This window comes from Loa loa (genome assembly GCF_000183805.2).
Source record: "Loa loa unplaced genomic scaffold supercont3.581, whole genome shotgun sequence".
Lineage (NCBI taxonomy): Eukaryota > Metazoa > Nematoda > Chromadorea > Rhabditida > Onchocercidae > Loa > Loa loa.
This window is the reverse complement of record NW_018108761.1, coordinates 6859-20272: the sequence shown is the minus strand read 5'-3', so window position 1 is coordinate 20272 and position 13414 is coordinate 6859. Positions and strand designations below refer to the sequence as shown.

General features: G+C 34.4%; 4 protein-coding genes across 4 annotated transcripts; 2 read left to right on the top strand and 2 right to left on the bottom strand.

Moving 5' to 3' along the window:
• Positions 1–1871: 1871 nt before the first annotated feature.
• On the bottom strand, positions 1872–3146 carry LOAG_08034 (hypothetical protein; the record flags this gene model as incomplete). The annotated part of the gene is made up of 4 exons (XM_003143566.1): positions 1872–2079; positions 2587–2683; positions 2874–2932; positions 3103–3146. The coding sequence occupies 4 exons, from the start codon at positions 3144–3146 to the stop codon at positions 1872–1874; spliced, it is 408 nt and encodes a 135-aa protein (XP_003143614.1).
• LOAG_08033 (DNA-binding protein) lies at positions 2362–7121 on the bottom strand. The gene is made up of 9 exons (XM_003143565.2): positions 6963–7121; positions 6646–6763; positions 6173–6348; positions 5785–5928; positions 5313–5481; positions 4955–5039; positions 4338–4467; positions 3673–3813; positions 2362–3420 (listed from the first exon to the last, which is right to left on the bottom strand). Exons 1-9 carry the CDS (start codon positions 7098–7100, stop codon positions 3199–3201), a joined length of 1323 nt encoding a protein of 440 aa, XP_003143613.1. The 5' UTR covers positions 7101–7121; the 3' UTR covers positions 2362–3198.
• Positions 7122–8565: 1444 nt separating this feature from the next.
• LOAG_18848 (ER degradation enhancer) lies at positions 8566–11411 on the top strand (the record flags this gene model as incomplete). Its single annotated transcript, XM_020451510.1, has 9 exons — positions 8566–8813; positions 9031–9079; positions 9203–9330; positions 9659–9813; positions 9908–10108; positions 10324–10460; positions 10827–10964; positions 11119–11243; positions 11384–11411. The coding sequence occupies 9 exons, from the start codon at positions 8566–8568 to the stop codon at positions 11409–11411; spliced, it is 1209 nt and encodes a 402-aa protein (XP_020304700.1).
• A 163-nt stretch (positions 11412–11574) lies between these two features.
• On the top strand, positions 11575–12017 carry LOAG_18847 (hypothetical protein; the record flags this gene model as incomplete). Its single annotated transcript, XM_020451509.1, has 2 exons — positions 11575–11619; positions 11778–12017. 2 exons carry the CDS (start codon positions 11575–11577, stop codon positions 12015–12017), a joined length of 285 nt encoding a protein of 94 aa, XP_020304699.1.
• Positions 12018–13414: the final 1397 nt, after the last annotated feature.

Genomic DNA, 13414 nt, shown 5'->3' with positions numbered 1-13414 from the left:
AGAGAGGGGGGGGGGAAAAAAAAAGAAGATCACCGACTGATCAAGAACTAACGTAGAAATGTTTAGTGAATTGAAAATAGGTAGGGATGGAGAGAGTTGAAAATAAGTGGAAAAGGATGCAATAGATTTGATCTTTTGATCATTTGTGTTGAAATTTTGGGATGAAAATTTTTAGCCAGAATTAAGCACCTAATCATATTTCTCCAATGATACCTCTCACTTTTCACTTATGCTTGGAAAACAAAGTGTATACAATCTTTGACATTAAATATTTCTTTAAAAAAAATTCGTAAAAAACAAGGGGAATTTTTTCTTGGCCTAAAATTAATAACATATGTAATGGTTCTATTTTGAATTTTTTGGACATTCCTGAACTTATGAATTTGATGGTTATGCTGCTAATCAACGGGATAATTTAATTTTCATCCTTTTTTTTTGAATTGGATGATGCAACATTTTCAAAATTTTCAACAATATGAATGGGGAAAAAAATTTGAAATGGTCAGTTGCTAAAAGTTAAGAAATGATGAAATGGCCATTTTACTAGTAGTTATGAAATCATCATCAGTTAGATATTAGAGATAAATCATACGGAATAATCTCCTGCATCATTATCACCCATTGTTGCTATTTCACTCGTTTAATTACACTGAAAAATACATTGTTTCGTACATGCTTTATACAAAAATTCGGCCCCTTCTCAAAAAATTATCACGTAAACTATGGAAATTTCCTCAAGGAATTCCTACTACTGGCATTTTATCACGCTAAAAAATTCACATAAGCATCATTAAAACAACCGATATTATTGACTCATTTCCCGAAGAGTACCACCAAAACGACTTATCTCATACCCTCATCCCTCAAACAGTCCCACGACTCATCGTGTTTCCGTCATTCCCCGAACAGTATCACCAAAGTGACCCATCTTGTGTCACCATTACCCTCCAAAGAATCCCACCAAAGTAACCCATCTTGTCCCCATTATCCCCCAAAGAAACTCATTTTGTCCCCGTAATCCCATCAAAAAGATCCAATCATAGCAATCGATCTTAACCCCTTATTCACTCAGCAAATCAATTTGCACCACAAAACCAACCAAGCAACCACCCACAAGCCTGTTATCAACGATGAATAAAGAACTGGGTAAGATTTCAGCTTAAATACTTTTTCTGGAAAATATCGATGACTCATTTCATTTTAGGTTCACCACTGGATATTTGGTATCAGTTGATTGGATAACTTCCTGCTGACTGGTTGATAGTTAACCGCGTGCTGATTGATTGATATTTACCTGTTTATTAGTTGATTACCTCGATGATTACTGGATATTTATCTGATGTTTGGCGGATATTTGCTAGCAATTGATGGTTATTTATCCATTAGCTAATGTTTATCCGTTTTGCATGTAATGATTTGAAGATGAAATTTTGGTTTTTTCCCAGATTTACGTCTTTGTTGGTTGATTTCAAGTTGATCATTCAAGATAAGGGTAACAGTTCTCGAATCTTTTAAATGCATTGCTTAGTATTGATTGAAAACACTGATAAAACACTGGGATTTCTGGATGATATCTTCAATGGTATAAAAACAATTCTGCAGAGCTAGAAAGTTGAACTGATAGAATTAGCTTCATCGAAATTAAAACAATTCAGGAGATCAGTAAGGTGACATGTTTGAGTTATACATAGTGACAGAAGAACTGATATGTTGAACGGTTCAAGCTGGGAAATGATTTAAGTCGTCCGGAAAACCTGTATCATCTCCGTCCTGGGTTTATGAGGAATTTAGTAGACTTCGTTTTTATTACTTTCACCAGTGAATTTTGAAGACAGTTTGAATGGTAGAGCCGGAAAACCGAAATGATTTGCCTAGCCCTTTACAAATAACAGAAATTCATCCAGATCAGCAACTGATAATATCTGAGCATTATTCCCAATAATAAGCATGTGTTCCACTTTTCTAGCACGTATAAATTCGTATTTAGAAATGAACCGCCACCATGTTATTCCCAGATTATCAACTGTTCGCAATCCTTCGTGACTAGAGAAGCGAAACTGCTTTAACTCCATGAATGACCTTGAATTGTAGCGGACTTTCCCTCCCAGATGTTTAAGGCCAAGGGTGAAGCGTTATTGCTACAAAAATTTTGCAATTCATAAGAGAATCCTATGTGACTATCCTCTCCCTATGACCACGAATCAGTTTGATGAGTGAAAATTTCATATGTTTATTCAAACAAAGTAATGCACAGCATCCTTGCAAATCCGAAAACTTCATTACTGACAGTGCTTGATCATTCCGTGTAGCATAACTGATCAAAAACTGACTGACCTTTTGATTACTGATTGCTGAAATTCTCAATTCTTCAACGTTTTATTTCACAGAGGCAAAGAAACAGAGAAATCACGGAACAAGTCTTCTATCTTGTATCTGAACAGTGTAGGCTTGAACAACATAACAATGTAATTTGAAGAGTATGAAAAAGTATAAAGACGTTCCAAGCTCATTCTTGGAATTTCGACTTTATTCGAAACTCCAAACTCACTTTTAAAAGTTACAGTGAAAAAAAGGTGAAATATTAACCAGGAACTATCGTCGAAAATGACCAAAACAATGAAAACACTATGAATATATGTCCTTGCAAAAACAACGACGAAAACTAAATTCAATGCTACTTCCTCTAAAACCCTTTTTTCTCCTTCCCACATTGAGAAAGATGGTAACAGGAGCCGTAAAACATTTATATTCTCTGCATCGAATTGTCCAGTCATTTCAGTGCTACACGTTTCTAATTAGAAGTGCAAAACAGCCACTTCAAAGGACACAGCCACATATGCGTATTTCCAAATAAATTCACAACATTAACCAACCAAGTATAACATTTAATACAAACTTGTTACGCTGTACCGTTAGCTGTGTATAACTAATCCTAAAGCTCACTATATCTTAAAATACTTCTTATAAGTTGTCTTCAAAAACACAATATCAAAAACACATATCAAACAAAAACTGTTCAAAGAACAAAAACAACACCCAAACAATAACAAAAAGGCCAATGTATTCTTTGATTTCAAAAAAGAAAAAAAAGGGCAGACTAACAAATCCGATGATGCATATAATCGTTGCCACGACCATAAAACCATGTTTACCAAACCCGCCTTTATCAAACATGCAAATTTTGATGATCTACTGCTTTTAATTTTCTTGCAGGGCTTTCACACCATCCCTGCCATCAGATGATACAGATTTCTGACCCATATTCCCAGTTTTCAAGTCCACATTTTGGATATCAACATTCCCCTTCTTCTCGACAGTACCATCTTTCTTCTGAACGCCATTTTCCTCATCCTTCTTATCACTTTTCTGCTTCTTCTTTGCTTTTTTGGGTTTCAAGGAAGAGTTCAGCAGAGATGTGATCTGGAAAATGACTTCACAATGAGATTTAGAAGTGAGTCTATCAAAATCAAAGAGTCAAACAATTTCCGGACTCCTTTCCAAAATATACTTCAAAAACACCACATATCAGACCAGAATTTCAGATCTCTTTAGGGTTTTAAAAAATAACAACATTAATCATATTCCTTGAAAATCGAAGTGAACTGTAATTTTATTCCCAACCAAAACTAACAGCTAACCAGAACATTCGTTGATCTTGTCTAAAAAACCAACCAACTGATCCTCGATTTTTATATCGCTTTCGAGCATATTCATATCTAGGGGAAATCCAGTAATCTTCAATAATCCATTAGGCATGATTAGTACAGTAGCCTTGAACTGCGCCACATACTCACCGTCTCGTTCATAGAGAACCTGAAAACAGCAAACTTAATCACTGATCACCACACCAAGTGAAAGTATATAATCCAATTTTCATTATTTCTGGAAAAATTTTCATTATTTTTCTGAACTCAATTAGTTCCAAATTTAAAGAGAATAATGTCCATTTCTCCATTTCTTCAAAACAGTTGAAAACTTCTTCGCTATGGCCCTCAAACCACAAAAAAGAGCAAAGGAAAGATGGGAAGGAAACAGATAAATAGCAGTGAAAAACAAGTGAACAAAGTACGACTCAGCAAAAATTTCAAAGCATTTTTGACTATGATCTTTTATGCTTATTTTGCAGTAGTACTACTCAATGACCTTAATGACCCTTACAGGTTCTCCTACTTCAAAGGGCACTTTCATTTCCTACGTCCTAAGAAGAAAGAGCTTTCTTCTCAAGGGAAAAAGAATCCTACGAAAACAGCATTTATATCCAAATCGATATTTTGAAAAAAAAAGAAATGAAAATAGTGTTATAAGCGATGAAAAAAAAGTACATTGAAAAAAAAAACCTGATATGGCCGCATCAAATTGTGTCGTTCACATTCCACGACGCCCATTTTCACTAGCTTCTCATCCTCGAATGACCGTAAAGTGAATGGCATTAGGCCATGTTTGTTCACTGCTGCCGATAAAAACATTCTGAAGCAAAAAAAGCGGTGTGATACTAATAAAAAAAGTTGAAGTTATTAATATATTGTAAACTATGCTCTAACAGTTTTAGAAGCACGTGAAATACGAATTTTCATGATGTAAGCAACTGAAAACTAACTTTGTAATCAACATTATTCCTATACAAATGTGGAACCAGCAAAAATGCCGGGTCACTTCGTATCAGAAAAAGTTTAACTAAAGTTAAGATTTTAAAGAAAAATAATTGTAAGAGTGTAAGACAGATGGTTCAGTGAATACCAAAGTCATGAAAAAGGACAATAAATTTAAGATTCGTCGTCAAATAAATTACCAACAGCAATGGAACTAAGACAGTTTGGACCCCATGATTAACCAGAAACGTGTTCGAGAAAATTATTGCACAAAATTTTAATTGCTAAATGTGCAGAGGCAAAAACTAACCTGACAGATTTAGAACATGTATCAAATAGGACAGAAAGAAAAACCTTTAACATACCTTGACGCTTTAACTTTGAGCGAGTAAACGAGATCATCCACTTTTTTATAAACTGTTGTTCTCGAATCCAGAATGCGAGTTTTGCCTTAAAATTCATCAGTACCTCATAATCTTCGAGTAGCTAGAAAGAACAGCTTCCGCTCCTTCAATTAGATACTTACAAAAAATAGTAAGACGATAATTTTTTATTAAATCGTGGCTGCTAAATATGTGCCCGTTAATAATGTATACAGAACAAGATCAGCTGCACATTCTGTAACCATATACGGAAGGGAGAAGCAACTGGTTTTGCGCGCATTGTTACGAACACAAACAGAAGACAAATAAAAATCGAAAAAAAAAGGAAGAAAAAACATGCCTTCACCAGTGCTCATCAGAATATCAATAGCATAGACTTCAAATTTTTCAAAGCTACATTTCGTCATTTCAGAACGCTGCTTTTCACCAGGATTTTGAATAATTTGCTTTTCTCCATCAATTTTATTTTTCCTTAACTCATGCGAGAGCATATTTTCGACTGGCTTTACCTGGAAATAAAGAAAATGATCGTTTTGTGGGAAAAACATTCAAAGTGCACAACCAGACATGAGCATGATTTTTGAAAAATTGTGGCAGTAAAGGAAGAATGGAGTGGAAATACGGCCAATCAGCTAGAAAACAAAAAAAGGAAAAAAATCCCACAATCCATTAGGTAATACAAACCCCATTTCGAACATGTTAAAAACCGAATCAAATCTGTAAAAAACAACCTTTCCGGGTTCCGGTTCAGCAAAAAAATCCTTCATGTCGTTTAAAGAGTAATGTATCCTTTACATTTTACTTTCACATACCTGATATATATTCGCTATTTTTTCGATCATGTCTGTGATTTCCATATTTTTATACAACCCTGGACGAAGCATGCGAACTGCCGCTTCCATAGCATTGTACGCAGCAAGCATCACATTTGCCATTCTGCCCTTTATCTTATTTCCCTGAATTCAAATTCAGAATCAAATAACATTAAATCCATCAGTGTTTAAAAATTCAGGTGATTTAGGTCTGCAGATTACCGAAACTTTATCTGAGACAAGGTACTACAAGCAAATAACTGTGGATACTCTAATTCATTCTATCCTTAATGAACAAAAGTTTTCTCAGCACCAAAAATGACGCAATAAACAAATAGTCTATCAAGTGTACTGCCGTTAAATACCAAGCTAAAAACTGTAGCTATACCGGAGAAGCTCCGACAACGACGGTGTGAGCAGCAGTTGCAATGAAACCATCAATATGAGCTCCGAGGTCAATTTTCACCATTTGTCCATCCTTGATAATTATTGGCGGATCGCTTCGCAGTGGAGAAAAATGACACACACAATTGTTGATTGAAATACATGTTGGCATAGCAATACCTATAAAGGAATCCCATATAATTCATCGAAAAGCTACAGTTAAATCTATATCAACTGCTCGATGATTCAGTTCCGCTTAAAAAACCTACTAATATAATCAAAATAAATGATAGCTATAGAACTATGAAGTCAGATCGAAAATACAAAACCTTATCAATAAAGAAATCCACTAAGTTAAAACTTATTGTTAATCTCAAGACATCCCATTTTTTAACGTGAAGACGTAACCTGTAAATGCAATCGACTATGGTTAGATTAAAACTACTGCGAAAAATGAAAGACAGACATAAATTATACCTTTCAGAGCATCTTTTTCCTTCTTAAAAACTTTTGCCAACCGCTCACTCATAAGCCTATCGCCGAGATCACAAATTTCGCCTACTTCAACACCGTCTTTTATAGCTACTATTAGCTCCTGCAACAAATATTTCTTGTTCCAATTACATATCTCTTCTGAAATATCTCTGCTCTATAGTAAGTATTCGGCCACTTATCATGTGTAAACTCTCCGGAAAGAAACTTGGTCCCATCTGTTAAACCATTTCCTTTAATGTATTCGAACAGGATAATATTGAAACACACTAGATGGCTCCTTGTGAACAGCTAAAACTCACTTTCAACACGGCATTAACAATATCCGCAGCCATTGCATATTTGGTTACGACCAGATCGCTTGCCGGTGTTTCCATAACACCCTTATCGTCATCACCGCTTTCGCTACTTGGACTTACCGGTCTTCCCTTTTCAGCCATTTTTCCAAACCTGAATGTTAGATGAAAGTGCCATACTGCAACACATACAGACCGTGAAATTCTGAACTTCAATTTCCAGCACGAAATTACTTTTGAATTCTGAACCCATAACTACTTTTCTAGGTGTTAGTCTTCCACCAGAAAATACAAGTATTACAATATTAAAGTTATCGGCAGGTGTATCGTACTACCTCGGTATAATCCATTTCATTCCTACTGTGATTAAACTTGAGGTGGAAAAAAAAGCACACAAACTGTTCATAATTTAATGAAATCAACAGGAATGGAGAATGAAAGGTAATGAAATGAGAAGCATCAAATAAAAGAACGGAAAGCAAATGAAATTTACGTGAAGATGTTACTTCATACATTTTAGCGTATGATGGAAATCCCGAAAGTAAACAGTATGCGATACTACGTGTTATCTGTGAAAATTTCTCGAATCGGATTACGAAAGAAAATCGTGGCTTTAACCGGATATTTGTTTAGAGTACTTTCCCAAAATACCAAAAATTTTCATTCCTCAAATTAAAGACTCAAATTTTAACCCTTCGTAAGTTTCAATTGCAACTTGCTTGCTCAAATAAAACTTCACAGAAGCACCTCAACACGTAAGCCAAAATGACGGAACAGGAAGCGAACTCACCCCCAACCCTACAATCAACTCTCAAAACAAAAATATAACCACAAGGAAACCAAAAATTGGCAACCTTCCAATTACAATACCATAAAAAGCGTTGTAAGAGTAATTGTTCTTTACTTATGCCGTGGAATGGTCAACGTGTTTACGTAAGTATGCGTGTTTCGTGCGTTCTTGTATTTCCATCCTTTGCGCATCTAAGGATGCGGAAATATTGGTGTGAATTATTTTTTTTCTAAAGTTAAGTGTATGAATTATATTATGGAAGTAAAATGAGGATTTAGTGGACAGCATTGTTTTCATGATCCGGAAATTACAATTGAAGAAGAAAAAAGTTCACTAAGATTGATTTTACGAATCTTATGTTGTTCAGAAAAAGTTACTGAATTTATAATGAAATGTCGTAGTTTTTCTTTTCTTTTTTCTTTACATATACTGAAGTTATATTTTACGCTTTTCACTTTTTTCGTATCAACATTTGTTCTTTTTTTCTTTTTTTGTTTTCTTGCTTTGTTTGTCATTGCACTTTTAGGATAATTGCAAATCTTTTTGACGCAACACATCCATGATTGAAAGTGCTAAAATCTGGCTTGAAATGCTGAGCTGAGCATGAGCTCCTGCGAAGTATCATCTCATATTTTTATTGCAGAAAATCTCCAGCATAATACAAGGTTTGTCAGGTGTTATAAGTAGATTCTTCCCCTTTTTCAAGTTAGTTATTCACTTTAAATTCAATTTAATTTCAATTTCACCAATTTACAGTGCTTAGCAATTTAATTGAGCATGTTTTTCTTTCAGGTTTATTTGTAAGCTTCCTATAAAAAAATGCTATGTTTCTCGGATCTTTTCTTATTTTGGGCGTTAGTAGCAGTTACTGCGAGCGTCTACCCGTTTGTTCGTGATAACTACACTTCGAAATATGGATCTTTTACACCCGAAGAATTATTGGAAGCAAAAAAGGCGACGCGAGAAATGTTCTATTTTGCATATGAAAATTACATTCGGCATGCTTTTCCTATGGATGAATTGGATCCAATTAATTGTTCAGGTCGTGGTTATGATCATCTCCATCCGTAAGTTATGATTTTTTTCCCTGTTTTTTAGTGAAATTTTTGCTATGGAGGAGAATATTCTGAACTTCACTCTACCTTCTTCTTTTCACAATTGGAAAAGAAAGTTTATCAAAGGACGTAACGATTATGCTCTTTTGTTATTTTCATTTTTCAAAAGTCTTCCGTATACATTTTTCTGCTTTTATTAGTATTTTGTAGCAATAGATTGACAGTTTAGGTCCAATATCAATATCAACGATGTTCTTGGAGATTATTCACTGTCTTTGGTACGTTGATATTTTCTCGACAATTACGATATTCGATGTACCGAATAAAGCATGTGATACAAGTAGAAAATTGGTTTTTCATAATTACTGAGAAAATTGTTCTAATCCACGGTTCATTTGTAGATAGAATCGTTGGATACTCTAGTTGTTTTTGAGAATCGAACTGAATTCCATAACGCTATTAGAATGGTGATCGACAACGTTTCCTTTGAGAGGAATGTTACGGTGCAAGTGTTTGAAGCAACGATAAGGTGATTGCAGTTTTGAAATGATTTTTTTTTGAAACCAAATTGAATTCATGCGACCGATTGTGAATATCACATCACTCGGAAAGTGGTAGTCAGTCCTGCAATAACCCAGGAAACGTCAAAAAAGCAGTGAAACCATCTGTTTATTGACAGGCTAATAGTGGTAGACTTGGGAGCTAACTCGGAAGCTTCTTCGAAGAGATCTCTTCAGGTTCTGAATATAAAGGAATTAACATTGGTGGACACTTCTGCTGATTAAGGTGATAATACATTATTCACAAAACATTCAGTTTCTGTTCATATTCTGCTCTATATCTTTCAACTTTTTCAGGATAATCGGGTCTCTTTTGTCAGCTCATTTGATTCTCACTGATGATTCCCATATGTTGGGTAATTACGCTCTTAATGATTATGATGGAGAATTACTTACAATGGCACATGATTTGGCTATTCGTCTGTTACCGGCTTTTAGTGGCACTAAAACTGGTTAATTTACGTCTTTTCATAATTGCTGTTTGAGCAATTAATTTTGCTAAAATTTCAGATGAGTTATTTTAGTTTCTTACAACATTTGTTCCAGGGATACCGTTTCCACGGGTGAATTTGCAAAGTGGGGTGAAGGAAGGAACGATTAATGAAAATTGTGTTGCTGGAGCCGGAAGTTTGTTATTGGAATTTGCAGTTCTCTCACGTCTTTTGGGTGATGGTACATATGAAAGCTTGGCGCGCAGGACTAATCGGAAGCTGTGGTCATTGAGAAATAAAGTAACTGGTCTGTTGGGTTGGTACTATTGCTTTTGTTTTTACAGCTGTAATCGTATCAAATAATTCTGTCTTGCTGATATAGTTGATAACGTTACTTTTACTCTCATGCGTAACTTTGCACATGTATATTGGTAGACCTTAATGTTCTCTCCGTAGTTACTCTGAAGTTTTTGTTTTTTTTTTTACAACATATGCTTATCGCTTGGGACTTACCAAAGTACTTCTTTTCAGGCAATGTTGTAAACATCCAAACGGGCGAATGGAAAAGTGTGATTAGTGGACTTGGTGCAGGCCTTGATTCATTTTACGAATATTTGCTCAAAGCTTTTGTTCTTTTCGGTGTTGAGACTGATTTGAGAATGTTTCAGGTTGCTGCATGATTTTATGAAGTATTTTAATGTAACAGTTTCCCTATACAGCAAATTCAAGTATTATTTTCGTGATATTTCAAAATTTGACGATGAGAAATAATACACTACTGGTTTTTTTCACTGGTAGCTTCCTTGCTGACAACTCCATCCATTATGGATGGAGAAAAAAATCAATTTCTAATAAGATACACTGTAGTATACAGAAATGTGAAATGTAGTTTAGCACAAGAATTCATAACATTTTCTGTTTAATAAACAGTTAGCACTGCCAGTGACATGAAAAAAACGGTGTATAAAATTTAAATTGACAAGTTCTTTCTCTAAAATGAAAAAAAAAAAACTTATTCACGCCAAAATATGCAGGAAGTATATGCGCTCATAAGAAGTCAATTACGACGTGGCCGTGATCGTTGCGTTCTAGGCGAGGGCGAAACGCCAATGTATGTAAATGTTGACATGCGGGATGGTTCGTTGCTAAATACCTGGATTGATGCTTTACAGGTTTGTTACCTGCCACGTTTATTTAATTTTTGCTTCATTCTTTAAGCACTGTTGTTTGTAGTATGTGTGGGCGAAGGCTAAGTTAAGTTGCATTTTGAAGTTCCTTTTTTTTTCCAAATGTTAATAATTTATTTTATTTGGTTTTTGCTCGCAGGTTAGTTTTGCTGCTGTTCAAGTACTAAATGGCGATATCGATGAAGCAGTTTGCATTCATGCCATATATTATTCACTATGGAAACGATATGATGCCCTTCCTGAACGGTACAACTGGCATTTAAAGTAAGCAGAAGTTACTTCCATTGATTTATCAGGGACTTCATGGCATATCCATTACTCTAGAGTTTCTTTTCTCTCCTTCTATGTAATTATAAGTTACGGTGAAAAATGGTTGCCTTGTGGGAAACTTGTTATTTTTTCAGAGTTCCCGACGTATATTTTATCCACTAAGACCGGAACTAGCGGAATCAACCTATATGCTGTATCGTGCCACACAAAACCCTTCTATCTTCGTGTTGGTTTTGATATTCTTCAATCTCTCAATACCTTCGCAAGGGTGAAGTGTGGCTATGCTACAGTGCATAACGTTGTTGATAAATCGCTAGAAGATCGGATGGAATCGTTTTTCCTTTCTGAAACCGTGAAGTATTTGTATCTCGTAAGTTTGTTGTATAATATGGAGCTAAATTTCTTTAGCAGGGTGGTTTCTTCCTCTCTTTTTTTTATAATTCAGTTTTTGATTTCGTATTTGCCCAAAATTTGCTTTGTATTTTGAAAAAACAATAGTTTTTATAACGAAATTTTGACATTTTTTAGTTATTCGATGTAAATAACGCAGTGAATCGTAATGAAGAGCGTATCATGTTTACAACTGAAGGTCATATAATACCCATCGACAAACGTATAAGAGATCCAGTTTATGATGCACCTCAGTATTTTTCTCCCAATCATTCATGCATCGCTTTTAAACTTGATCGACATCGACCGCCATTGGATCAGTCTCGTCTTGCTCAAGTATTCCGTTTAGCTGGCATCGGTTTAGGGTTTTCAGGGTGAAATTTTTAATTCTAGTCCATTTTTTTCATTCCAATTTCTGGTTTGTTGATATTCCAAACTCAGGAGAGGCTTTGAGTGTTTTATTTAATTTAACTATAGGCAAGTTATCTGTATTCTCATTATTTAATAGTTTTTCCACATAGTCTTGCTACCTGTAAGTGCTTTTGGTTTTACTTTCTACAAGCTTTCAGTCCTGGTATTCGTCACTTCTATGATTTTTAGAGTTAGGCCAACTCAAAGGAGCTTAAGCGAATTAAATACATTTTTCGCACGTCCTTCACTGGCTCTTTTGTATATGTTAACTAACCTCATTTGGAAATATTCCATACTATTATTCGTCTCTTTTGGTGTCTTATATGATTTTCTTTTCTTAAATCAGGTCTAAATTTTGTACAGACTTTCTCTTCTCCTTTTCAAATTGATTCTTGATTCAGTTCGTGCCTTGCATGCATATTCATGGTGAACTTATTTCTGATTCCAGTGTTAATGTTAGGGATTCCCTAGACAGTAAGCAATTTTTGGATGAGAGGAGTTTAGTTGTTACATGATTTGAATAGTTTTATCCATTATTTGTTGCACAGCAAAAAGATTGTATTTTAATAATTTCGCTTCCCAAGCCTATGTTGTGCTTTGTATCACTAAAAGTTTAATGAACTTTTTGAAAGTACAGATTTTGTGCGTGTAATTTTGGGATAATTACGACACGACTGAAAAGACGATTGGAACACTGACAGACTTGTATACTGGCTGTTAAAACATATCATTGTTTTTCTAAAAAGAACAGTACTGTGGAAGATGTCATTATACTTCTTTTGTTGAATCAGTGATAGTGTTCTGTGATTTAAATAGATGCAAGGGGAGTGAGCATCATATTCATTTCACTGACAAATAAATTGCGGAAACAGTTCGAAAAATGGCAGAGTTGATAATGCATTCTGTCAGCTGCAAAAAAATAATTTCATGGACTGAAATTTTCTTTCGCAAAATTTCTCCATATTGAAATGTGAAAGATATTTCTTGGTTAGACATACATAATAACATGACAATTGCAAACGAAAAATGAGCATTCTGAACATAAACTTGAATAATTATTTCATGATTTGGTCTATCGAATTCTTGATAATGAACAGTTTATGTTTATGTTTCGATGTAAAGGAACTACGTACTGTCATTACTATCCAAGTTAAATTAGTATTTTGGCTAGAAATTCCGAAATATGGAAAATGCAAAATACTTTTTTTACCGCTTTAATCCACACCATTTTTCATTTCATTATTTATTATTATTATTATTATTATTATTATTATTATTATTATTATTATTATTATTATTATTATTATTATTATTATTATTATTATTATTATTATTATTATTATTATTATTATTATTATTATTAT